Source organism: Euleptes europaea, chromosome 16, assembly GCF_029931775.1.
Source record: "Euleptes europaea isolate rEulEur1 chromosome 16, rEulEur1.hap1, whole genome shotgun sequence".
NCBI classification, from domain to species: domain Eukaryota; kingdom Metazoa; phylum Chordata; class Lepidosauria; order Squamata; family Sphaerodactylidae; genus Euleptes; species Euleptes europaea.
In genome coordinates this window covers 11,440,395-11,467,790 of record NC_079327.1, presented here as the reverse complement: position 1 = coordinate 11,467,790, position 27,396 = coordinate 11,440,395, and the positions used below count along the sequence as shown (strand labels likewise).

At 41.2% G+C, this 27,396-nt stretch overlaps 1 protein-coding gene across 1 annotated transcript in view; it reads left to right on the top strand.

The window, feature by feature from the left end:
• MYCBP2 (MYC binding protein 2) overlaps nucleotides 1-27,396 on the top strand; it is a 153,588-nt gene that overhangs the window by 78,026 nt on the left and 48,166 nt on the right. Inside the window, exons 38-52 of the mRNA XM_056862065.1 lie at nucleotides 972-1,114; nucleotides 2,662-2,762; nucleotides 3,604-3,822; nucleotides 4,549-4,774; nucleotides 5,391-5,509; nucleotides 7,218-7,305; nucleotides 8,465-8,514; nucleotides 9,842-10,014; nucleotides 10,788-10,932; nucleotides 12,158-12,376; nucleotides 13,609-13,664; nucleotides 14,390-14,505; nucleotides 14,757-14,854; nucleotides 17,829-17,945; nucleotides 18,865-19,005. Coding sequence (XP_056718043.1) covers nucleotides 972-1,114; nucleotides 2,662-2,762; nucleotides 3,604-3,822; nucleotides 4,549-4,774; nucleotides 5,391-5,509; nucleotides 7,218-7,305; nucleotides 8,465-8,514; nucleotides 9,842-10,014; nucleotides 10,788-10,932; nucleotides 12,158-12,376; nucleotides 13,609-13,664; nucleotides 14,390-14,505; nucleotides 14,757-14,854; nucleotides 17,829-17,945; nucleotides 18,865-19,005 — 2,011 coding nt within the window. The remainder of the gene's footprint in view (nucleotides 1-971; nucleotides 1,115-2,661; nucleotides 2,763-3,603; nucleotides 3,823-4,548; nucleotides 4,775-5,390; nucleotides 5,510-7,217; nucleotides 7,306-8,464; nucleotides 8,515-9,841; nucleotides 10,015-10,787; nucleotides 10,933-12,157; nucleotides 12,377-13,608; nucleotides 13,665-14,389; nucleotides 14,506-14,756; nucleotides 14,855-17,828; nucleotides 17,946-18,864; nucleotides 19,006-27,396) is intronic.

The following is a 27,396-nucleotide window of genomic DNA, read 5'->3' as shown; positions in this document are numbered from 1 at the left end:
TGGGCTGCACCTATTTTCTAGGGCTGTTATTTGCATTTTATTCCACCTGCCTTTCAAAGAACTCAGGGTGACATTCTTTAAGAAGTGGCATGGACCAAGTTTGTACTGTATATTGCATTTTGTATTTATTAAATATTACCTCTGCAAATTCGAGGTGGCTAACAAAAAACAGCAAAAGCTGGGGGGCGTATAAGGAATTGGAAACCTACCAGCCTTCTGAGCGGCGTACAAAACCTTCTGTAACTGTTTTGACATATCCGAGTTGTTCCCTTGGCCCTGCTGCTGCAGTTTTGTAAGGAGAGTGGAACTGGCTGTTGCGAAAACACACACACACACTTTAGCTTCTGAGCTAACGCTGTTGTTTCCTTGAGGTTGATTCCAATTTTACCAGTGTTATGTCACCCCAAACTGTGAACAGAATGTTGAGAAAGCTCAAGCCAGCCTGTCGCCTCCCACCCACTGTAGAATAAACAAGGAATTTACCACTGAAAATGGATTAGATACGTGTTGTGTAACTTCAGGCGTTCTTACAGAGAGCCAGCGTGGTATAGTGGTTAAGAGCGGCGGAGGCTAATCTGTTAGAACCTGGTTTGGTTCCCCGCTCCTCCACATAAGCGGCGGGCTCTAATCTGGTGAATACTGTTAAACAACCAGATTGTCATTAGATCAAATTATTGGGTCAGATATAAAGTAGAATGTCAGTTGCACAAATTCCTCAAGCCCCCCCCCCCCCGGTTTTAACATTTTAATTCTCGATCTTTTCCATCCACACTGGGACTGGGTTCCGAATCAGATGTAATGATTAATGTGACACATTTCTAGACAGTAGAAAAGCAATGGCTATCGGTAACAACAAATCAAGATTTGGAAAAAAAATGTATGTTTAATAGTACTTCTAGATTTCATTTGATGTTGCGTTTCCCTAGTGCACTTATGAGCTTGTTGTATATAAACTGCTCCGTTTTTCCCAGAAGCGAGTATGATGGCGATCTACAGTCACAGCTCTTAAGTAAAGCCAACGAAGAAGATAAGAATTGTAGCAGAGCACTTTCTGTCGTGGGGGCTGTGGTGCGGGCTGCTAAAGACCTTTTGCACAGGGCCCTCGCTCTAGACGGTAAGAATGAGGCACAAAATGGTCAACGTGTTCCCCCTCGTTCAGACCTCGCTCGAGGTGGTGAGACTGTGAAACACAAGCCCTTAGGACGTTGTTGAATATTTACATACTGTTAAGGGGATGTGAGCCCTGACCTGGATGGCCCAGGCTAGCCTGATCTCGTCAGATCCTGGAAGCTAAGCAGGGTTGGCCCTGGTTAGTGCTTGGATGGGAGACCACCAAGGAATAACAGGGTTGCTGTGCAGAGGAAGGCACTGGCAAACCACCCCTGCTTTTCTTTTGTCATCCTGACCTGGATGGCCCAGGCTAGCCTGATCTCGTCAGATCTCAGAAGCTAAGCAAGGTCAGCCCTGGTTAGTGCTTGGATGGGAGACCACCAAGGAGGCCCAGGGTCGCTATGCAGAGACAGGCAATGGCAAACCACCTTTGAACTCCTCTTGCCTACGGGGTCACCGTAACTTGACTGTGACTTGATGGCACTTTACACACATGAGGTGATGTGAAAATAATATTAGAAAGAAACCATCAGAACATTTTAAATGAATATGTGATTATTATTTTTTTACAAATATTAGCATTAGCACTTTCTTAGATGCTACTTCTCTAATCAAACTTTGTGTGCGATGAGATAAGAGTGAGTCTTGATGTGTTCCTCATACAATATAATGATTACTGTAGGAACGTTTTAAGTTTAACTTTGTGACCTTCTCCAGGCAGTGGGGGGGGGGGTATGCACGAACTTCAAACCTTCAGTGATTTGTGTGCAGCAGGGGTTCCCAATGTGGTGCCCATGGGTACAGTGGCACACCTTTCAGGGCACCCACCAAGTGTTTTTGGAAAGTGGGTGTGGTGATTTGGGGATCTTGCCCCAACAGGGCTTCTGACTAACCACTGGACATCTGATTGGTTGGGCAGATTAAAACAACGCTGTTTCAGGTGCAGCTGCCACCACAGTGTTGACTTTGTTCTCTCTCTCCTCTTGCCCAGTGTATTTTTTTAAAATTACTCCTGTTCTCCCCCCCTACACGGGGGATTCCTCTGTGTGTATGGCTCCGCCTTTTGTGGCAGCCATTTTCTGACTGGCTCCTCCTCTTCCTGTGGCAGCCATATTGTACTTATGCCCACCACCCTATGTCAGAATCCCAAAGGTGCCCACCGGCTCAAAAAGTTGGGGACTCCTGTTGTGCAACATGAGAAACAGCATCTGAACAGCCCTCAGTTTGGCATATAAAGCAGTATTTGATTATATTGACCTGAAAATAATTATGGTTTTTAAATGAAGTTGTGGAAATAGCACCGAATGTAACCTGACTGAATTCACCGAATACAGCCTGGTCAGAGTTGGGTACTTCCCATTTATTTTCATGCGGGAGTTAGGCACGTGCTCAACTACCCCATTGAAATGAGCGGGTCTTAGCTTAACCTTAAAAACCATGACCGTTTGTTTATCAGCTCCGTTGCTGCAATATTTTTTAGCTGTTTCGTTGAATGGATGTGTATTATTTGCACACAGGAGATTATCTAAATCTTGTAATGCCTTCCTTTAGCTGAAGACATTCCGGAACTACTCAGCTCTTCCAGTCTCTTTTCTATGCTCCTTCCTCTTATAATAGCGTATATAGGACCTGTAGCGGCGGCGATTCCCAAGGTAAGTCTTCAGAATGTCCAGAAGTTCAGTGTTGTAAGACTTTTAAGAAAACGTCTGTGAGAACATTACCTTTGTATTGACTCACGGATCAAACCATCTTAAACTTCGTTGTGGTGTTTGCTAGCGCTTTGTGGATTACTGCACTTACATTGACCATTTGGGAAAATGCTTGAAAGCCTCCCAGCTGAAGCTAAATTTCTGCATTTCTTCTGAGTCACGGTCCAAGAGCTTTCAGTGTCTGACCGACGGAGGTTTGACTCTCAAAGGTTTATACAGATAGAGTATCCCTTATCCAGACATCCCATATCCAGACTGATCCGAAAACCTGTTTATGAGGAGAACATGGCTCCTTTTTTATATCAAAATGTCAGGTCTAACAAGAATTAATCTTAACTAAAAATAAGGTATATAGAATTGAGAGAAGCTAAGAGATGATTAAATTGATCAACTTAGTTATAATTGTGTGACCAATTAAACCTATATGTTTTATACTTTGTTTAATATTTAGAATCATTAGCATGTAGGATTAAGAGTTAAACGCAGGAAAGTAGAATGTATAAGGGTTTTTTAGAAATATAATGTTATCTAAATACGTACAAGCAGGTTGAAAGTATATTTTGAAGTAAATTCGGTTAGATTATCAATATAAGACACTAGTATGTTATTAATCTGTATTATGTTTTCTATTTTCTATTTTCTATGTTTTTGTTCTTTTTATTAGTAAATAATAATAAAAACAAGTTTGGAAAAAAAACTTGAATTTTAGCTTCACTTCATGAGTCACAGTCGAAGTGCTTTCGGTTTCGTATAACACTTGATTGTACACTTTGTCATGCTCCAGGTTGCTGTTGAGGTTTTCGGGCTAGTTCAGCAGTTGCTTCCTTCTGTAGCCATTCTGAATCAGAAATACGCCCCTCCGGCCTTCAACCCCAACCAGTCTACAGACAGCACCACAGGAAACCAGCCGGAACAAGGGCTCTCTGCTTGCACTACCTCTAACCACTATGCCGTCATTGAATGTGAACATCCTTACAAACCAGCTGGTATTACCCACTACAAGGTAGGCATTACTTTTGCTGGCATGAACCTTCCCAGGCCTAGTTAAAAGTTGCTTTGTGCAATGCTTGATTCTGGTGCAAAGCTGGATGTCTTACGGTCAGACGAGACATTGTAACTTTTAACAAGCTGGGTCTGGGTTTCCCAGAATGGCTGTGGGGAGCTGCCTTTTTAAGAACTGCAGGGGCCTAATGCTACTTTGGACTGTGGCATGGGGGGGGGAGGAGAGGGTTCCTGCCCCCCATCCCATTTCCCTGAGCCAAAACGGCCCTGATGCACAGTTCCAGAATGGGGCAAATAACGTCTCCTGGGGCCATAGTACAGAGAAATGGGGGATACAGTCAAATAAGAGGGAAACATCCCAGTGAAGCAGATACAAATGGTTTCATCTGTTACTCTTTTATGGCTAAAATACAAGGATATGGCTCAACTTGCTCCCCCCTCCCCACACACATGAAAGTCCTAATCAAATTAAAGGATAATGTTTATGTAATGTGTTAATTTTTTAATAGGAACATTGGTACCTCTTTGGAGTAGCAGAGCTTAATACTGTAGTAAACTATTGATGGGGCTGTGAACAAAGAACCATTTCCCAAAAGATTCTGCCTCTCAGAACTACTTTAACTTTTGCTTGATACCACATTCTGTTCATCCTTATCCAGAAAAAAAGTCTATGTCCTGTAATTTATTGGAAAAAAACATTAATTTCTGTGTTCCTGCTTTTGTTCAGGTGACTTTCCCAGAATGTGTTAGGTGGATGACAATAGAATTTGACCCTCAGTGTGGAACAGCTCAGTCCGAAGATGTTCTTCGCTTGCTCATTCCTGCCCGAATTCTCCAGAACTCAGGATTTGGACCAAAGCAGACTTCTGTCCATGAAAACCTTAACTCGTGGATAGAACTGAAGAAATTCTCAGGCTCATCCGGATGGCCGACTATGGTCTTAGTGCTGCCAGGTAAATACAAATAAATTTTTTAAAAATAGCTGTAGCGGCCGGCCAGCATTAACCTGCAGCTTTTGAAAAGAAATTCCCTGGGTCCAACCAGATGAAAAATTTCGTGAAGGTGAGATTCTAAGTAAAACCTGTGGCAGAGTTATTTCAAGGAGTAAAGATTAAGTATCTGAAATAATAATTTTCTTCCTGCACTGTCTGCATCTAAAAGAAATGGCATTGTTCTGGTGGAGAAATCAGCAGGAAGGTGTGGCACTGCCCCTCCAGATGTGCATTAGCACGCCCCCTTCCTCCAGCAGGGTGCCCGCAAAATACTTTTAGATTGGCTGTAGACAGTTACGTTGCTCTGTAGAAACTAGAGTCCCATTTGTGCAAATGCACTGGAAGAACATTGGTTAAAGATCAGCAACTTTGTCTCGGTCAAATCTGTACAAGTTAATTACTGGGATAGTCTATGTAGAAAATTGGAAAAGCAAACGATGGGTAGTGTGTGTGTGATTTCTGCAAATAATCCCAAAAGACTGAGTACAAATTACATGTAGACTTCACATCTGCTTTCTGGGAGAAATGAGTGAGAATCCTTTTTTATTTCTTTGCTAAATTCACTTTTGCATCTTAGGTAATGAAGCGCTCTTCTCGCTTGAAACTGCATCAGACTATGTGAAAGACGAGAAGGCTACTTTCTATGGTTTCAAATGTTTTGCTATTGGCTATGAGTTTAGTCCAGGACCTGATGAGGTAAGGATGAATTTTTGAGTACAGCAGCTTTCAAAATAATCATATGAATCCATCTCATTGTGGTTAACCTTGTTTTACTTGAAACAATTCTGCAAAATGGATATCATATACAGGTTTTATTGTTCTGAAGTAATTATTTCAATTTATTTTCTGGTGTTTAATTACTGTCTTTAGAATGCCAGCAGGAATATATCACCATTTTTTTCAGTTTGAAAATAATCACTACTCTTTGGGTTTGTTAAACCACAAAGTTTACATTTATCTTGTTATTCTGTAGCCTTGTGTAAATTGTGATTCTTGTTGCATGTTTATAAGTAATTTTTGCAGTTTTATATATTACGATTTTATTTTATTTTAGGGTTTTTTATTTTGTTTTTTGGGGAGGGGTAAGCCTCTTGAATCCCTACTTGGAGAAAAGCTGGGTAAATTTTTTTCCAATAAATTAGAACTCTGCCTGATAGATGTGAAAGATCTCTCCCTGAGACCCTCGAGAGCTGCTGCCTTTCAGAGTAGACAATACTGACTTTGGACCAAGGGTCTGATTCAGTATGAGGCAGCTTCATGTGTGTCCATGTGTCCAAGGGCAGATTTAGTAGTGGCTCCTAGATGTTTGCCATGGACAAACCTGAAATACAGCAAGAGCTTTTTTAGATTCTATAGTATGAAGGCACGGCCATCAGGGCCTTGCCAGCTGAGAAGGGGTCTGGTCTATGGGACATACTTAATTCGTCTGACCCCTTTACTGGCAGTCCTGTTCTCCCCCCCCCCCCCCGCATTTCCCCTTACCATATACAGAGACAGTGCCCCAGTGTGGTGTAGTTGTTAAGAGCAGTGGACTCTGATCTGGAGAACCGGGTTTGACTCCCCTCTTCGCCACATGAGTGGCAGATGCTAATCAGGTGAACTGGGTTGGTTTCTCCAGTCCTACACATGAAGCCAGCTGGGTGACCTTGGGCAAGTTACAGTTCTATTAAGAGCTCTCTCAGCCCCACCTACCTCACAGGGTGTCTGCTGTGGGGAGGGGAAGGTGATTGTAAGGTGGTTGGAGTCTCCGTTAAGTGGTAGAGAAAGTCGGCATATAAAAACCAATTCTTCTTCTTTATTACTATTCCACATAGTTCACAACTCTGTTAAATTTCCTACATCATGCACTCCCTTATATATGGGGAAGGGCTGTGGCTCAGTGGTAGAGCATCTGCTTGGCATGCAGAAGGTCCCAGGTTCAATCCCCGGCATCTCCAGTTAAAGGGACCTGGCAAGTACATGAGGTGAAAGACCTACGCCTGAGACCCTGGAGAGCTACTGCTGGTCTGAGTAGACAGTACTGAGTTCGATTGACCAAGGGTCTGATTTAGTAGAAGGCAGCTTCATGTGTTCATGTGTATCTTTCCAAAACAAAGGAACTATGAATTACGGAGACTGGTTCTGGAGGCCACAGACAGCTCGCCTCCCCAGAATAATTATATATTTGAAATTACATTTTTTTAAGTTATGCATTTTATTTAAGTAGTTTCTGTTCTGGTTTTCACATTGAGCAGTTGACAGAATTTGAGTCCCTAAAACTAAGGAGGGAGAAAATCTTTCTTTCTTTCTTTCTTTCTTTCTTTCTTTCTTTCTTTCTTTCTTTCTTTCTTTCTTTCTTTCTTTCTTTCTTTCTTTCTTTCTTTCTTTCTTTCTTTCTTTCTTTCTTTCTTTCTTTCTTTCTAAGGGTATCATTCAGCTTGAGAAGGAGCTCGCCAATCTCGGAGGAGCCTGCGCTGCAGCGTTGATGAAAAAGGACCTGGCACTCCCCATCGGTAGGTGTCCTTTAAGGGGGGTGGATTCATCTTTATTCATAGAATTCATCGCAGAACAGTAGCATCTGCTTTTGGGGAGGAATATGACATGAAAGGTAACACTCACAATCCAGACTGCTTCTGGGGCATGCTGGGGGGCTTCTGCTCGTCCAGCAGGATTGCATCAGACTCTGTGGGGTTGGATTCAGGCTAACCTGGCAATTTCCACCAATTCCCCCTTTCCGCTGCTGAGCCCCTTTGCGACATTTCCCAGGCCTCCCTCTTCCCCAAGAGCAGCATTTTGTGGAAATCTGAAGGCCGCAGCGGGAAGCAGGAAACTTCCAGTCTGCCGCTGGAAAATTTAGTCTGGATCCAACTCTGACTAGTAGTTCCTGATGCCATACCACAATCTGCTTTGGAAACTCTGCCAAGCTTCAGTAGCGATTTGTCTGTAGTGCGCAAGATTGCTTTTCTGATGAAAAGCCAAAAGTCCCACTTGACCAGTGAAGCACCTAGTCATGCCATTTCCTGGGTTGTCGTCAGTGGGTATAATCTTCCAATTAGTACAGCTGGTTTAATTCACCTCAAGACAGTTGAAAGAAAATTCTCTTAATTGCATCATGTAAGTTCATGATATATTTTTTTCTGAAGTCTTTGTGCTGCTTAAATCAGGGGTGTCAAACATCAGGCCCGTGGGCAGGATCATGCCCCTTGAGAGCTCTTATGCAGCCCGTGGGCCAGCCAAGGCAGCCACCACTACCCCCACTCGATCTGGGCTGGCAAGGCATGGCCCAGCCCTACCAAGTGGCATTTATGTCATATCCGGCCCTCATAAAAAGTGAGTTCAACACCACTGGTTTAAATGGTGTTCATTAAGTTTGGCAGGAGTCTTTTGTATCTTCACTAGAAGCTTTTAGTTTTATAGCAATCCTACTTGGTTGTTTTTTTCTTTGGGATTTGTGAGCGTTTGTGGGAGTCTCTGTCTTCCAGGGGTAAGGGGTGGGAATTTCATGTCCAGACAGTTTAGGTTTAGTATTACTAGAAATTATACCTAGGCAAGAAGCACTTTGCCAAGTTATCACATTGAAAAAAGGGACAGCTTAAATAAATGGGGAAATCAGTATCCTTTTAAAGGTTTACGATTAAGTTGTTTTAATATTATGTACTATTTGGTTAACAGGTAATGAATTCGAAGAAGATCTTGAGATACTTGAAGAGGCCGCTCTGCAGGTAGACAATTGCTGCTGCCCTTGCCAGACACGCTTTTGAGATGCCTCGCTAATTGGCAGAACTGAGCACAGCAGGAAGATGGCTTAATTGCTTAGGAAATAGTTTCAGTAGAACTGATTAACGTTCTGTGTCCAAAGTAATAGAATATCTCAAGGGAAATTAGGGTCACTACAGCTGGAGGCCAGGTCTGTAGGCCACAAGGAGAGAGAATGAGATCTGCTGTGGTAAATTCCTAGACCAGCCCATAGTGTCCACTGACAACATCCTCCAGCTTCTATGAGTTTTTTTGGAAACTGCTGAGTCCCTCAGATGCACGCTCTCTCTCTCTTGCACACGTGCACAACTCTTGTGTAATTATTTATGGCATACTGATCAATTCTGCACAGCCAGTATAAGTTTTACATGCCTGACTTAATGTGTGAACACTATGTGTGGTTAAACTGCCCTGATCTCCAGAGGTTGGATGGGTTTCTGAAAGGCTGCAGCTACTAGTTGATGAAGATTCCACCGGATGGTGGTCTATTAGATTTATTCTTTCTTGGGAGGACTGTGAAAATTAAGTTTTCAGCCTGGCTTTTGAGCTGTAGATTGCTGGGATTTAAAATATGGTTTTAGCTGTCCCCTACCTTTTTATGATTTTTGTTCCTTTCAGGTCTGGAATGGCGAAGTTTTGTAATGGGATGGTTGTCTTTTGAAACTGTTAGCCACTTAGGGGGCCTTCAAATAGGGAGGATGTGTGTTTGAAAAATTAAATTAAAATGATTGGAAGAAGAAGAGTTGGCTTTTATACCCCACTTTTCTCTACCTTTTAAGGAGTCTCAAAGTGACTTACAATCACCTTCCCCTCCCCACAACAGGCATCTTGTGAGGTAGGTGGGGCTGAGAGAGTTCATAGAGAACTGTGACTGGCCCAAGGTCACCCAGCAGGCTTCATGTGAAGGAGCAGGGAATCAAACACTGTTCTCCAGATTAGAGTCCACCACTCCTAACCACAACACCGATTGATAGATAGACAGACAGATAGAGAAGAAGAGTTGGTTTTTATATCCCGATTTTCTCTACTTTTAAGGAGTCTCAGACCAGCTTATAATTGCCTTCCCCTCCTCTCCCGACAACAGGCACCTTGTGAGGTAGGTGAGGCTGAGAGAGTTCAGAGAGAGCCCCAGGTCACCCTGGCTTCATGTGGCGGAGCAGGGAATGAAACCCAGTTCTCCAGATTAGAGTCCGCCGCTCTTAACCACTACACCACTCTGGCTCATGATCATGTTTTTAAAAAGCAATATGTTTGTATAGAAACAATATTAATGTTTTCATCATCTCTGACCAGGTTTGTAAATCACATTCTGGCATCCTGGGGAAAGGTTTAGCATTGTCCCATTCGCCAACTATCCTGGAGGCACTTGAAGGAACTCTCCCGCTGCAAGTTCAAAGCAACGAACAGTCATTTTTGGAGGATTTCATTTCCTGTGTACCAGGATCAAGTGGCGGGCGGCTGGCAAGGTACTTCAATTACTGTACTACTGTCCACGGTCCTCCACCTGTTATGGTCATTGTGAACAGAGAAATGTGTCGTGCAAATCCCATATCTACAGAGTATTTTGGGGGGGTCCACTTTACCTATATACTGTACTTTGAAAAATGCATTCTTCTTCGTGTATACCTGTCTTTCGACAAGTTTCTTTTTGTATACTTGTCTTTTAATCAGTACAGGAAAAGACATGCCATTTTGATCCTTGAGATTTTTTTTTAAAAAGCACTTTTTTAAAAAATTAGGCAATTGCACCATTGATTTTGCCCTGCACCAAATCATGGTTGTGCTAAATAGTAATTAAGGACAGTCAGGTAACAAATGTGTAAAACTAACAATGTATCAACAGGAACCCAACCACTGATATGAACTTGTTTCCAACACTTACAGTAGTGTATTCAAAATATATATATTGGTATATACTTAAACTTAAATTTTATACTGGTTGTCAATTAGTGTTATCATGGTTGTAGCAAGTGCGTGTTATCCTTGGTGCATATGGACAGAAGTCTTTTTATTTTTAATGCACATGTAGATAGAAAGCGCTGATGCAAACAGATAAAAAGTATTGTGGTATTTTACTGTAGAAGTAAAGACCTAAGATGTTTTCTGGTAACCTTATATTTTCTTGTTGTAATAGACAAGCTGTCTTATTCTGGACTCTCTTATGTAGAGAGAGATTTAATACCCACACAGCAGGAAGATGCAAAGAGTGGTAAATGATTTCTTTGTTCTTGCTTTTTAGGTGGCTTCAGCCAGATTCCTATGCAGATCCCCAGAAAACATCCTTGATTCTGAACAAAGATGACATCCGGTGTGGTTGGCCAACTGTTATTACCGTGCAAACCAAAGATCAATATGGCGAGGTTGTTCATGTGCCCAATATGAAGGTAACAGTCTATGGATTTAAAAAGGCACTCTAACATTAGCTAGTATACTTTTAAAGTCATACTGTAAATGGTAAAATTCTTGGGTCCCAACGAGGGGTTTATAATCCAAATGGTTCACTCAGAGGCAGTAAAAAATTTTAAGACAACTTTATTACGCCATGGCCAAAGAATCCTTCCTAACTACAAAGTCACAAAGCATTATTCTGAGTCCCACCCCTCTGAACACTTGTACTTATACACCTTTTTACATCATTGTTACATCGTCTCATTTCCCACCACTAACATGCCACAGCAACACAGCGCATCCAGTCATCTACCGAAGCCCACTTTCATCGGTAAATGGCCTACTAGGCATGTCTAAAACTTGTTTTATCTATAGATTGTTTGTCTATAGATTGTGGCCTTGGCTACTGATAAGCAGCTATGCTCAGCTGGCTGGAACCGCTGCTAAGGTTGTCTGTTATTCTACTAACTCCTAGGTACAAATGTTCATGCTTAGCTCTGGGCAAAATAAAAATGGCATCAGTCATGCTAAGAGGCACATTTTCCCTCCAATTGTATAACTTGTAACTTGTATGTCTGTAACGCAGAGAGCACTTTGAATTTTTTTTTAACCTGGCTTTTCTGAAATGCCACTTGATTTAAGGCTGCCTCCCATCACTTAGATTTTATATAGTTTGGGTCTCAGCTTGGTTCAGAGTGACTTAATTCACCCTTCAGATGGAGCACACTGTTGGTACTGGAATACCTCTAGAGCATTTCTTTAACCCTTTGATGTATGGGCAGATAAACTATTCTAGCTCCCGTGTCTTTAAATTTTTAGTGCCTTGCAAAAGTCTTGTAAGCGCTTTAAAAGCAGACTTTTGATAGAATATGACAGCTCGGACTAACAGTTCGGCTGGATTTTTTGTGGAAGAGCTTCCCATGTTTGCATTTGCATTGCAGGGTACCTGCTGTTGAGGGACTTCAGTCATCTAAGAAGTGAAATTTAGCAGCTATGCAAACGTATGCCCTGCCCTTTGATTTCATTTAATTTCATTGCCTTTTTCCCTCTTTGCTCAAGACTGAGTGAAGATGGGTTTCCTTTTCATTTTTGCTGACTGTTGCACAAAACCATTCGAAAAAGAACTTGATACATTTCTGAAGTACATTTGGCTGTTGCTGGCTGTTTTTTGCTTTTTTTTAAAAAAAAAATGTTCTTAGCATTCTTATTGAAATTTGGCAGGTGGAGGTCAAGGCAATTCCTGTTTCCCAGAAGAAAACTTCCTTGCAGCAAGAGCAGGCGAAAAAACTCCAGCGGACGCCAGGCAGTCCTGCAGGTGGTGCTGCTGCCGCCGCCAACACTGATATGACATTTGGAGGACTTCCTTCTCCAAAACTGGATGCTTCCTATGAACCAATGATAGTCAAAGAAGCTCGTTATATAGCTATTACAATGATGAAGGTACAGGCGCTTTACTGATCTCTTATTGGATGGATAAGGGAATTTCTGGAGTAACCAGAATTGCCAGTCTTGTGCCACCATGCTTCTGTTCAGTGTGGATTTCCACGCAAGTCTCTAAAGACGTGTGTGTGTGTTTACCATCAAGTCACAGCTGACTTATGGCAACCCTATAGAATTTTCAAGGCAAGAGACATTTGGAGGTGGTTTGCCATTGCCTGCGTCCACATGGGCTGAGATACTTCCGAGAGACTGTGACTGGCCCAAGGTCACCCAGAAGGCTTCAGATGGTGGAGCAGACAATTGAACCCTGTTCTCCAGATTAGATTCTGCAGCTGTTAACCACTACTCCAAACTGGCTCCTAGAGACCTGTATGGACATGAAAATTATAAATTTAAAAAGCCAGGCTCTTTTTGTTCTCACCTCTTACTTAAACTTCACTTCTTTTGTGAGGGGACCCTGCTGATGAAAATCTCAGTGGCCTCTGCCCGCTTTGTTCCACAAACTCAACCCCAGTGCCCCCTACCCTATCCTACAAAACATTATTCAAAATAGGGGTTTGCATGACGCACTAAAGAAGATAATACCAATAAAATTTCAAAACAGTAACAATTAATTGCACATCTATTCAAAATCAAATTACAATCTTTTAGTTGAAATCTATTCAACAGAACTGATAAACTTGATCCAGTGGTACCAGCTCTTCAAAGTCTGGAAAAAAATCCTGATAATTTCTACCAAATTTGCCAGCATGGTGCCATAGCTTGATATATTGTAAATTAGTGTACAACACAGTTGAAGGGGCCCACCTCTAGCGCCCCCCCTGCTGCCCCCTTGCCTCTTAGTGCCCCCCTAGCCGCCAACATTGGGAACCAGTGAACTAACTGAAGCAGAATGATAGAGAGTGAGAGAGTATGGTGAATGGTGGGGTTATATCTTGTAGTGCCTTAAGAAAAATAATTTTAAGTGAATCGCTGCTTGTTGTCACTTTCAGCAGATATGCCAAAGTTTAATGGAAAAATAAATAGCGATCACTACTTCTCCTTGTGGTTGGGTCTGATTACATTGAGAGTTGAGATACGGAAGCATGCTGCTAAGATTTGACCAATAAATTACTTTCCTTTTTAGAGTGGAGCAACTTACTCCATTTCAGATTTTAGGTCTGAGGAATCAAGATATAATTGTTTTGCTAGTGTTAAGAGCGTACTCAGTTTGATATGCCGTTTACTTTCAGGTATATGAAAACTACTCTTTTGAGGAATTGCGCTTTGCTTCACCAACACCTAAAAGGTAATAATTTTGTACAAAATCTAATGTGTAAACATAATTTTATCTTCTGTGTTATTTTAATTGATTTCACGCATGCATGTGACTTTGTGGAGTGGTAGTAAAGTGGTGTTTAGGTTTCAGTTCTTCAGAAAGCGCTGTATCTAGGAAATGGTAGTTATCACACCATTTCAATTTATTTGGAAAGTTATTCATTCAAGACCTTTATTGGCATACAATACAATAAGTGATCCATACAAATGATGAATATTGGAAAGTTATATCTAAGTTAGTACTTCAGTGGCTAATTCTTCACCTGAATTCACTCTTGCATTCTGTGTTTGCAGCATACCTGTTAAACACCACCTTCTCCAATGTCACTTTCCTAGACTGATTTGGGCACTCCCTACAATCACTTCCAGTTTGCTGGGGGACGGGGGAGTAGAAGGTCCAATCATAGCTCCCCCCCCCCCCCCAGCATCTTCTCTGATTTGGTCCTTGGTCTTAGATCTTAGCTGAAGCTGGCATGAACTAATGTAGAGTCGATACGTCAGAAAGAAAAAGTCAGGGGCATATTCTGATAGTCTTTTTTTAAAATGCTTGGGCAGAGGAGATTGCGTGTCCAGTGTCGATTTTTAATTTAAAATTATTTAATTGTTAAGATTTTTGAAGCAGAATCTGAAGTTTTAAATCAAATGTTGTGGCAGTATGTGGTCTGTTGTTACTTCAATTGCTCCTTTTCCCCCTAGACCGAGTGAAAACATGTTAATAAGAGTTAACAACGATGGTACTTATTGTGCTAACTGGACTCCGGGAGCCGTTGGTCTCTACACCATTCACGTAACAATTGATGGGATTGAAATAGGTACATGTTAATTTTATTTCTTCTTATATAGCCTCAGGGTATTAGATTTAGATTATTCATAGCAGCATGCTAAAAATTGGATTGAGGGTTTAAAGTTGGAGGATAGTCTCTGAACCATGTCTATCCATTGAGGGTTTAAAGTTGGAGGACAGATTCTGAACCATGACTATCCATTCTACCTCTGCAGAAGTTTGTCAACTTACTCCCTGCAGATTACATTTGTACCTCACGGTTGTTTCTTAATTTTACAGATGCGGGACTAGAAGTCAAAGTAAAAGATCCTCCAAAAGGAATGATACCTCCAGGAACTCAGTTGGTTAAACCAAAAACAGAACCCCTACCAAACAAGGTATGAAAGTTAAAGTCCTCTCTTTGTGATTAAAGTAGCAATTAGGTAAAGGTAAAGGTCCCCTGTGCAAGCATCAGGTCATTCCTGACCCATAGGGTGACGTCACATCCTGACGTTTCCTAGGCAGACTTTATTTACGGGGTGGTTTGCCAGTGGCTTCCCCAGTCGTCTTCCCATTACTCCCAGCAAGCTGAGTACTCATTTTACCGACCTCGGAAGGATGGAAGGCTGAGTCAACCTTGAGCCGGCTACCTGAAACCAACTTCTGTCGGGATCGCACTCAGGTCATGAGCAGAGCTTGGACTGCAGTACTGCAGTTTACCACCCTGCGCCACAGGGCTCATTATGTAACAATTAGTGTATGTAAAAACATGAGCTGCATTTGCAGATATATTTAAACTACTTTGTTGGTAATGATCCATATTTAGAGTGGAACACCTGCTACACGTGCGGAGGGTCCCAGGTCCGGTCCCTGGCATTTCAAGTTAAAAATATCTCAGGTAGTAGCTCTAGAAAAGAGCCGCTGCTGGTCAATTTATATAGAATCCTGCTAGATATTTTTATTTTCCCGAGAGATTGGAGAGAATTAGCAAAACAAATTTTAAAGAGAATTATTTTCCTTGTTAAAGATTTTCACTTCCGTGTCTCTTCCAAGCTTACAAAGTTTTGCATTCCGTTCTGTGCTTTTGTCTTCTTGATGTTCAGCTGTAGTCCTGCTTTGGCACTTTCTCTTTTAACTTTCAGCAGTGGTTGTTTCAAGTCTTCACTATTTTCTGTCAGTAATGTAGTAGAATCGGCATATCTCAAATTGCTAATGTTCCTCCCTCCAATTTTCACACGTTCAAACGTTCATAAACAGGAATGCTAGAAAACATGTTCACCATAAAGGTGTGGTTGGCTGCGGCTCCTGCCGTGTGGGCATAAACCAAATGTGTGTTTGCGTGTCTTCACGGCGTCATTGTTCCGTCCTCCGTCGTCATTGCTGTTTAAACACAATCCAGGCAAGGCTGATTTGCTGTTGGTTGGTAAATCCACTCAGGATTAAGTAGTGAGCCTGTTCTGACCATACTTACAAGGTGTGTGCATAGCAGTATCAACCAAATGGATGGCTGATAACTGTTGTGCCCACCTGGTATGTAAGGCCAGCTCAATTCAGAAAGAAATATCCAGACTGCATTCCACGTTTGTGTGCCTTTACAATTTAAAACAATCTGACATCATAAGAACAGAGTTCATTTGGAATACATCCTTAAGTACATATTTGGGCTGTTACAAAATTGTTTTATCTGTGGATTAATGTGCATGTGTGCATAAGATGTTTTATTAGACCACTGATGAAGGCCTGAGGGCTGAAACGCATTTGACATGTGATTTTAAACCATCAACCTTGTATTTGTTGCCATATAGGCTTCTTTTTAATATCTGCCTGAGCACTTCATAATAAATATATTTCATAGAATGATTTAGTTATTTTCCACCCAGCCTTTGGGTACCCAGTTTTGTCTTTAGGTTGGGTTCCCCCTCTCTGTTTTGGCCAAAAAAGTATATACCATATTAAGTAATTGAAAACTCCCTGGGTGTGCCTGTGATATCAATCTTTGTTTTGTTTTGTTTTTGTTATTTTAATGATCAAACTGCATTTTACCATATACATGTTAATTTTTTAAGCGTAGGTGTCATTGGGACAGCTATTCGTTTTTTATATTTCACTCAAAGAAATCTTAGTGGACTGATCATATGAGTTTTTAGCCGATTACCTGATTTGATTGATAAAAAAACTGCATAAATTTATATATGAGAGTGGATGATTCTAAAGAAGAAATACTGTTTGGTTTTTAGATGTATGCATATTTGCTTTGGGTATCCTCTTAGAAGAGGCATTCCTTCGTTTCCTTTACACAGTCATGCTTGCCATCTGCAGGTTTCTCAAGTTTTTGTATTAAAAATAGTTGAAACTTGAGAATCTATAGCCTCATTAATCAGGGGGGAGAATTTTAGTTGCTCAAACTGTTTAGGTAATTAAATGTTGCATTCCTAACCAGGGGGGAGGGGATACAATAATATCTAGAAGTCCAGTTGTTCTGTGCATGGTTCATGCATTATGATTATGGTTATATCATTGTGTAACATACGTAAAACTAATTTGCTCTTCAATCTTGTTTCCGCAGTGCAGTTTTCACTCCTCGGTTTCTTTAGCATTCATTTGCTGTGATCCATGAGAATGATTCGTAGCAAAATAAAAAAAATAGCCAAATCTTAGAAATTGACATCTTAAATGGTAATCCATAATAATAGTTTTTTGGGGGTGGTTTTGCAATCAAGTCACAGTTGACTTCTGGCGACCCCAGTATGATTTTCAAGGCAAGAGACTTTTGGAGGTGGTTTGCCATTGCCTGCCCCGTGTCACACTCCTGGTATTCCTTGGAGGTGTCCCTTCCAAATACTAGCCAGGTTCAGGGCTGAGAGTGTGTAACTGGCCCAAGGTCACCCAGCAAGCTTACATGGCATGAGTGAGGATTCGAACCTGGGTTTCCCAGGTCCTAGACTGACACCTTAAGCACTACATCACTCTGGCTCTCAATAATAGAATCGTCTTTGAAAAATAAGTGGTGTATATGAAGGTTTGAAAAAGTGCTTCAGTCAAGTCTTTGGTATTTTAGATTTGAAGAGATAACCATTTAACGTAAGAGATAACTATTTAACATAATTTCTTATCTTGAATTACATAATCTGTGTGTGTTTGTGTGTGAGTGAGCTTGAGCTGAGCCTATTTTTCTATACGCCTTTAAAAAAATTAAGCAGGTTGGACGCATTGTGTATCATTTAGGGAAAATTTAGCAGCAGGCTGTAATTACAGGGAAGCTTTTGCTTGGCTGCTGTGGAATTCCTTAATCTGTACCTTCATACTATTGTTTTTTTCCTTCAAAAACTGTTTCCAGATTTCTCTGATTTACTGTCTCTTTGCTTCTCTTAGGTTCGCAAATTTGTGGCCAAGGACAGTGCAGGGCTCCGTATCCGTAGCCACCCTTCCCTTCAGAGTGAGCAGATAGGCATAGTAAAAGTCAATGGATCCATTACTTTTATTGATGAGGTAACTTGAAAGAAACTTGCATTCGGTTGAAATCAAGGTTAAATTGTCACTGATGTAAAAGGGCCAATATCCAAAGAGCTGACAACTGTTTCTAAATGCCTCTAGAGCCATTGGCCTTGGGTTTCTCCTCAGCAGCTCCATAGCTTAGGGCAAGCCCATTTGAAACTGATTGGAGTTTTGAGAAGTCTGAAGAAGGAAGCCTAAAATCTCATTGAATACATATAAGTCCTTGGTTGTACTCGGGACTACAGTAGCTCTTTGGATATCGGCTACAACATTTAGGTAGATGAACATAAATGGCATCATATTAACCAGCCATTTGGCTTTCTGTGTTGCTTTAAACTCGTGCTACAGACTACGAGATTGCTTTTTGGAGAAAGCGAGATAGATATCTAAGTCATTCAAATTTCCCGTGGAAGCTATGCCCATTTCCCCAAAAACGTCACTGCTTTATGTAACTAGAATATTTGTAAGTCACAAAAACCAAATTGTTCAGGTTAAATATGAAAAAGCTGTGACTGTTTGAGTGCATAACCCAAGCTTGATTTCTAACGGACTTTTTAAACTTTTTAAAATATTTCCAGTCATTCTTTTTCACTTCTTGCTACAAATTATTTTCATAATCCAGCGGTCTGATTCTCAGATGTGCTATGCTACCAAATTGTTTTCAGCTGGTTTTTGAGAACAGTGTCCCATATCACAGGGTTGATAGTGGGCTGGCACAGATATTCCAGGGTCTTCATCTTTTAACACAATTCTTCTCAATGGCACTTATGTCTGCTTTCCATTTTGTTCTTAATCTGCATTAGCCCCAAAAGTTGATCTCCTGTTTTTTTTTTACTTTTCTAAGCCTGAAATGCAATCTTTTAGCCTCTTCCGCCTAAGTAGCCTGGCTTGTGTGTGTGTTTCTTCATCATAGATCCATAATGATGATGGTGTGTGGCTACGGCTGAATGACGAGACAATAAGGAAATATGTCCCTAATATGAATGGTTATACTGAAGCCTGGTGTCTGTCTTTTAACCAGCATCTTGGCAAGAGCCTTCTGGTCCCTGTTGATGTAAGTAAGAGGTGCTTTGGAAAGATATTCTAGTGCTTAGTTGCAAGGATTTTTTTTTTTAAAGGTTTGCTGCCATCCATTGATACCATTCATAAGGGGGTAACTATTTCCATTAAGTAATTTTGCGGCTTATAATGGTGGTGAGGTGTAGAATGAATTAAGTTTCCTGAAGATTATCTCTTTCTCCAAAGAAGGAAAAGCCTTGATCTGGTCTCTTGTGACCTGGTCTAATGTGAGGCGGGTCTGTGATTTATTTATTTGTTTATTTCATTTCCTATCCTGCCCTCCCCTGGCCTAAGCCGGGCTCAGGGCGGCTCACAACCCAAGTTCAGTACAATAAATATAATAAAATCCCGTCATTTTACAATTTAATTGAATATAATTAATTTTAAAGTATTAAATATACCCATTCTGTAGTTTTGAAAGCGGGTTTTCATTGACTTAATAGTGTATTGCTGGAGAGTATGGTTGCTTCCCCCCCTCCCCCAATATGGGTACTTGTCAGTATAGTTTTTTGTGTTCGTACTTTTAGGAGTTGGCTTTATAAATAACTGTAGTGGTTTAAAATGAAAAAGTTGTAACCTAGGAAAGGTGTTTAGGATTTATGTAACTTTTTACTAATAATTACAGAGGTTTATGTCTGTGGGCTGGTGCATTCGTAATGTGGCCAGACAAAATGAGGGGTGGGGGCAACCTGGAAAAAAAATGGATACCCAAAAGGTTGGGTGAAACAAGACCTAAATAAAACAATGGAACATATTTTGCACACATAAAATTTCAAATACAAATATAATCATTTAGTGTCAGCCCAGGTATGTATTACAAGATGTAATCCAAGTGAGTGTTGCTAAACTATATTTAGAAATGTATAAGCATACATCCAAGGAGTGTAGTTAAAATAATTCTTTCTGGCGTAACATTCAGAGTGTGCACCTCATTATCAACCAGAAGTAAAATGTGGCATTAGACCACTGAGGAAGGCCTGAGGGCCGAAACGCGTTCTGCATGTGGTTTTAATTATCAACCTTGTATCTGTTGCCATATGGGCTTGTTTTTAATATATGCATAAGCGCTTTGTAATAAATATATTTCATTGTTTTATTTAGGTCTTGTTTCACCCATCCTTCTGGGCATAAATAATGTGGCCCATCATTTTACTGTGGCATGTTGATACCGTCTGAACCATGGTTTCAAATTTTGGTTGAGATGGAATCTTGATTAGCATTAAGCATGTTCAGTAGATCACGATGGGTAGCCGTGTCAGTCTGTCTGTAGCAGTAGAAAAGAGGGTCTGCACTGATCCTTAGTTAATAAACTCAAACACAGTAATTATATCAGTTACATTCATCAACATATGGAGAGACTATTTGGCTTAAGCTGAAACTGGTGAGAGATACCTTGCCTTGGTCATGCAGTTGACTGTGGAGAAGACTCAGTGTTGTATACAGTGGTGGTATGTGTATAATGTGTAATTGAAGATAAGGTGAGATACGGTGAGAAGGAGCAATTCAGAGAGGTAGAAGCAGCCCTGTACACCTTCAGTATGTGGAGATACATGTGGAGATACGGAGAGAGGCAGTGGCTCAGTGGTAGAGCATCTGCTTGGCATACAGAAGGGGGCAGGTTCAATCCCCGGCATCTCCAGTTAAAGGGACTAGGCAAGTAGGTGATGTGAAAGACCCCTGCCTAAGACCCTAGAGAGCCGCTGCCAGTCTGAGTAGACAATACTGACTTTGGTGGACCCAGGGTCTGATTCAGTATAAGGCAGCTCCATGTGTTCATGTGAGATTACACAGAAAGTGGTACCTTTTCAAGTACATCAGCAGAGATAAACAAAGTTGGCATAACGGGACAGCAGGGGTTGTGATCCAGAAATTGTCACCTGCATGGAAATAAGAGAAAAATGCAGCTCTTCGCATAATGAAAGATTGAAAACTAGATGCTTCTTCAGGAGGTGGTATGCAGGAGAGTCCATTGCCTTTCACTAATATCCGGTTCAGAACTGGCAAAAAATCCAGTAGCTTTTTTTAAAAAAAGGTCAGAGTTAGCTTTCCAGCTTAATAATAAGCTATGTGATACTTGATAGCTTGGGAAATGTTACGAACTTGAAGCCAAATCAGAAATTTAACTTAATCACACCGTATGCGATAGATTTTATAGATGTCTCTTTTATATAATCTGGTTAGAGCAGTTGGAAAAAATTGTACAGCTGGCTGTTTATTTCTCTTACCATTATGAAAAGTGCATAGATTTGGTGAACTTCAGCAGCTGATAGGCAATTATTTTTCTTCCTGTTGTAAAAAGTTTTGCTGAGTTCATCAGGTGTGGTTGAGGATCCTTCCGGTATGTGCAACCCATTTGATTTGATTAGTCAGGTGATTGATAGTTCGAGGGTAAACATTACGAAGAACACTTTTTCCGAAGATTGATTTTGCGTACCACTTCTTTTAGTAAAATGATTTACAGTACATTTTATATACATACGAGAGTATAAAACAGTTATAACTAATTGTGCCAAGAAAAGAATCAAGGAGATGCCCTACACCTGTGTACATTTAATTCTGGCAGGTTGCTGTATAATTTCAAATGAAACACTGTCTCTCCTTCATGCTTTGATGGCCCCTTTGAGTTTGGAACAGTGTTTTTGGAAGCACTGAACGATTTAATTCGACAAAGGGGATTTCTAGAAATATATCTGCTTGTGACGAAGCTCAACACAAAATGTGATATGCGTGGCTCACTGGAATCCTGAGAGCTTAGACCTGCTAGGGGGATGCTTGTCAATTTCAATTGTGGGGAGCTCTGATCTATGCATTTTCCTTAGCTCTCTGGTGCTGAGCTGAATGTTGTACAGAGTGAAACAGGACTATATTCACTGTATACTGCTTGTCCTATATTAGCCAAGTGTGGTTCACTTCTTGGTTGATGATTACAAGGGGTCCATTTACTCAGGTGCTTCAGGAGGTGCACCTGTTTTTGTCTCAGTTAGGTATTGTACGTGGATGGTGAATCACTAGTAGCTGGGGACATTCTACTCTGGCTAAGTAGGGGCTTTCTGAAATTGTGAGGGTTGTAGTGGAGGAAGCTAGGAATCCTTCCAGAAGGAAATCTTCTAAATGGATTTAATCAACGTTTTAAATCACAGTTACATTTGCACACAGAGTTAGTAAGTTCTTGAGAGTGTTTTAGCCTGAGCTTCCTTTTCTAAAATGTCACACCTCCATAGTGGTTAGAGAGAACTGTTTCTCCCTTCCCATAACACTAGAACTCTGCGGCACCCATTGAAGCTGATAGACTGCCTGTCCGTAGACCGATGAAGGGAAGTACTTCTTTACTGAACAAGTGGTTAAATTGTGGGATGCACTGTCCGTGGACGTAGTGATGGCCGTGAGCATAGATGGCTTTGAAAGGGGTTTAGACAGACGGATGGAGGAGAGGTCCATAAATGGCTATTAGCCATGGTTAGTAAAGGAGACCCTCGTATATAGAGGCAGCAAACCTCTGAATACTAATACTAAGAGCCAGCGTGGTGTAGTGGTTAAGAGCTGTGGTTTGGAGCGGTGGAGTCTGATCTGGAGAACCAGGTTTGATTCCCCACTCCTCCACATGAGCGGCGGAGGCTAATCTGGTGAACTGGGTTGGTTTCCCCACTCCTACACATGAAGCCAGCTGGGCGACCTTGGACTAGTCACAGCTCTCTTAGAGCTCTCTCAGCCCCACCAACCTCACAGGGTATCTGTTGTGGGGAGGGGAAGGGAAGGTGATTGTAAACCGATTTGATTCTCCCTTAAGTGGCAGAGGAAGTCGGCATATAAAAACCAACTCTTCTTCTGATGCTAGGAGACAGCATCAGGGGAAGTCTTGGTCTCTGTGCCCTGTTTGTTGTCCAGTGGCCCATTTAGTCTAGCATCCTCTATCGTACTGTGGCTGACCACAGGATGCTAGACTATATGGACCGCTGGTCAGATCCATTAGGACACTTCTTACCGTCTCATGTTCTTAATGAGCCACAAAAATGCTTTTACTTGGTTCTTGTCCCGCAGTTGCTCTTGGCTTGCCAGTCTGCACCACTGTTTTTGTGTGTTGATGCTTTGAATCAATTCTCAGTCTGACCTGAGGTTAGCGGTAAATGAAGAGAGTGTATCAATTCAGGACATTAAGATTATTATCTAAAAGTAATATAGGCACAGTCTCGTCAGAATTGAGCGTTTTTAAGCCCTGCTGACTAATATGGCAGAGATTCAAGCTCTTGTAGAACTCTCCCATTAAAACCACAGTGGTTCAAAAAGCTTTGACTGGATCATGGCCATTCTAGCTTTGTAGCATTGCAATAATAACTGTACCTTGTGTAACTTAAAAGCAAGTAATGTAAAAGTTTCACGTTGTTTTAGAAATAATTGAACATTTTGTGTGTCCAATGAATTTGTCTTCCAGTAGTTCATTTAAAGTTTAATAGCAGTTATTTAACACAGCACTTTTAATACCGTGAAATAATTCAGTAGTTCCAAAAACGTTGTTTGATGCACGGAAGCGTGAGTATATGTAACCATTTATTAGAACCAAATCTGTACAGGTAATAATACCGCTTGTTCTTGTGTATGAGAAAAGTTATACTTAGCGTTGTTCTGTACTCCGAGGGTTGAATCCAGCACACAAACTTCCGCGGCTCCCCCCTTCCCATGGGAACCTGCAATAACATGCATTTTTAAGTTTTTGAATCTTTCTGTTTTAACCATTTCAAGCGATATTAAAAATGGTGTGTGTGATTTCGGGTAACTTTTGTGTGTGTGTGTGACCCTGAGCGTTTTGGTGTAAGATACTTTTGACGCAATGAGCTTGAGGTAAAGCTGTTTCTTTGAGCTAGCTTACCTGCTCTAGACAGGCTATAAAGGTACCCGGTGTTTGTTCTCCCCGGCCGCTACACTTAGCCCTTTGTGTGTAAGGGTTTGCTTTAGTGTCCGGGCTTCCTGCCCTGTGTGCCCCTCTGACTGTGGTCCTACTTCCTGCTTCTCACTTGGCTTCCCTCACTAGAGCTGCCAAAAGCTTAGTAATGCACTGTTTTGTTTTTGGTTTATGGTCACTTATTTGCATGCATTTGCAAAGCTTTCAGTCTTGGCAACAAGACTGTAGTGGTCGTTCATCTGTACCACTGGTGACGGTTGTTCCAGTTTAAGTTCTCCCTTAACAGCATATCTTTCCAGTCTGAAAGATGGGCTTGAAAATACATTCAGCATTTATGGTACTGGACCAAACTAATCCCTGGGTAATCAGTCCTGGATAGCTTGCTTGGTTTCTTGTTCACCTTCTTTTCTTGGGTGGGGTGTCCACTGAGACCATAATTCCTGGGGAGAAATACCAACCTGGGAAGAGTCTTGTGGGCACATGTGCCTCTTCTCTTGCACTCCTAACTGCCCTTTAACACTCTGACAGAAATGCCACATTCCCTCCAGGTCCTCAGGGCGATGCCATATTGCAATAAATGCAGTACTCTCTTCTAGCTGTTAAGGAGGAGAGGACGGGTGAAAGAGCCCACAGTGAGTTGAGGTTTCTTCCCAGTAAACTTTGCAAACTTCAGGCAACAAGTACTGAATTGCACGAGGAGTTAAATAATCGGCATGTGTCATGAAAAGCGAGACAAAATGATGCTTTATTGTTCAGGAGCCTTATAAACCTTTGGAAACTCAGGCCCCATTTCCCCCCCCCCCCAAAAAAAAGCACTCTTCCTTGTCCAGTTTCCGAACAAAAATAAAACTTTACCGGGACAAGAAGTATGAAATTATATTGAGTAAAAATGAAGGTAAAAGTATGTTAACAGTGTTCAGAAGAGTTTCCTAGTGGATCATACAGGAGAAAAATAAGGCCGCGCCAGTGGGCAGGAGACGACAAAGGAGAGCAAGGTTGAGAGTTTAGATCCATATGCTTTTCGCAATTTGTTTCATCAGGCAGTCTTCTATAGAAATTTCTCAGCTCCCACCTTGAACAGTTGGCTGATGGTTCACAAAAAGAAAGTAGAAGCTTGAGAGTCTGTTGCCAAATTGATTTGCACTAGTAAGTTGTGCAATGGCAGGTGGTTTTGCATGCCTTTATACCAGGAAGCTTTCCGATTCAGTGATCAGATCCATATTAGAAGTTTTAACTGAATAAAAAATGGGTGTTTCTGTCCTTGCCTTTCCACACAGGCAGACTCTGATTGATTACCCCATTTTCCAGTGCACCCAGACTATCTAAAATTCTTAACTACTCCAACCTTTCAAAGACTTTTCTTCTGGGCCAAAGAGGCCTTACCTCTCAACAAATTATTTGGCAGATTCTTAGACAGTCCAATTATCAAAGAGTCTGCCCTTGTGGAAAGGCAAAGACAGAAACACCCGTTTTTTATTCAGTTGTGATTTATATTCCTTTTTATGGTGGTCTTTTATCACTCCATTTATTTCACACTTTCCTGTTTGTTCTTACAGTTATCATTTAATTTATCTGCTGCCTGGTAAAGATAAGGCTGTTACCCTATATGTAATTTATAACAACAGCTACCTTGAAGATACGCCAAAAGTTATTACCAAGTTACGCCTAAATGCTCATCTGCATACAGGCGCTTGTTTTGTGCTGGGATTGGAACTGGATTAGAAGTTTTAAAAGCTTGCATATGTACAGTTGGCAGAGAAGACTGCTAGAAAAAAAGCTTGCATATGTACGGTTTGCAGAGAAGACTGTGTGCTAGAAAAACATCAAGCACTTAAGCTTCCAAAAAAAAATAGTATTCATTTTCTCTATTCCATATTGTGTAATCCCCCATGCCTTACCTGCTAATTTCTTATCATTGCTTTTCACATCATTCATATATCACAAAATAATAAAACTGTTTGAAAGAGAAATGCAGAGGGGGGAAACTGGATGTTGTTTTGTGTCGGAAGTCTGCAAAGGAACCTGTTATTTCATTTTGCCATTTAATCTAAATTTGATACTACTTTAACACTTAACATGTCAATTGTTTAGATGTGTGCAAAATTTGTATTCCTGTATTTCATTGCCCTATTTGAACAACATGGGCATCAGCCACCTGTTTTGGATATAAGTACTGGATGTAGTGCACATTAGAAGAAGAAGAGTTGGTTTTTATATGCCGACTTTCTCTTCCACTTAAGGCAGAATCAAACCAGCTTACAATCACCTTCCCTTCCCCTCCCCACAACAGACAAAACACCCTGTGTGATGGGTGGGGCTGAGAGAGTGTGACTAGCCCACGGTCACCCAGCTGGCTTCGTGTGTAGGAGCTGGGAAACAACATCCAGTTCACCAGATTAGTCTCCGCCCCTCATGTGGAGGAGCGGGGAATTAAACCCGGTTCTCCAGATCAGAGTCCACCTCTCCAAATCACCGCTCTTATCCACTACACCACGCTGGTTCAAACTGCTCCATGCACAAGCAGGAAGTGTGGTTCTCCTTGTAGAGGGAAGAGGCTGCCGGGGTTTCTCTGTCCGACTTCAGTCTGTTTCGCCAGGCTGGGCCACACTGTGTTGTAGGAAGGAGGGAGAGCAGAGCAGAAAGGCATAGCTCTCTGGCACCCACCCAGCATGGATATCCCGAACCGTTTTGCATACTTGTTTACAAAACTAAGCTGGATTAGTCAAACTTTTAACCAGAGAAGATTATATATTTGGATTTAAAAAATAACACGTTGCCCTGAAGCGGTGTAAATGCAACTATGTGAAATGCCAATTTTCCAACTTCTGGATTTTTTAAAAAAACTAATATTGGATATTTTCTCCATTTGTTTGATTTTAACTTCACCCCGCAAAAGTAAGGTTAGGAGATGTCTAATCTTAACATCTAAAACAAGAACTTAGCACCAGTGCAATAGGAAAGGACTGTGCCTCTGAGCATGTGCTGGGTGTCTTTCCCGTATCAGCAAATGCTGCACAATGCCCCATCATGTTTAAGGTCGCTGAGGATAGATTCCGGCACCTCTTTTTTTTAAAAAAAAAAAACAGTTCTAAAATATTCCTCTTAATGCTTTTTGCAGGATAGGACAATTCTGCCAACTCTCACTCTTCTATATTGTTTCTAATATCAGGACGTTGTTTCTAATATTGAAAAGTGTGTATAGTACAAAACTAGTGTTATTTTTTTTTATTTTTGGAATGCAAAAGATTGCACAAAACCTGCAGCAAATTACCAACATTTTGAAAAAGGCCGTCACTTTTCATATTTCGTAATGTGGTTGAAAGCATATTTCTAAAAAACAACAACCATGCAAACCGTAGCACTCTTACTTCATGTATGGATGTAATTCTTCAATGTGATTGAAATGTGTGACGTTAACATGCTTTCCCGAAGTTCTCTAACCCCACCCAATTCTGGATTTTTTTCCCCAGTTAAGAATAGGTGGCTGAG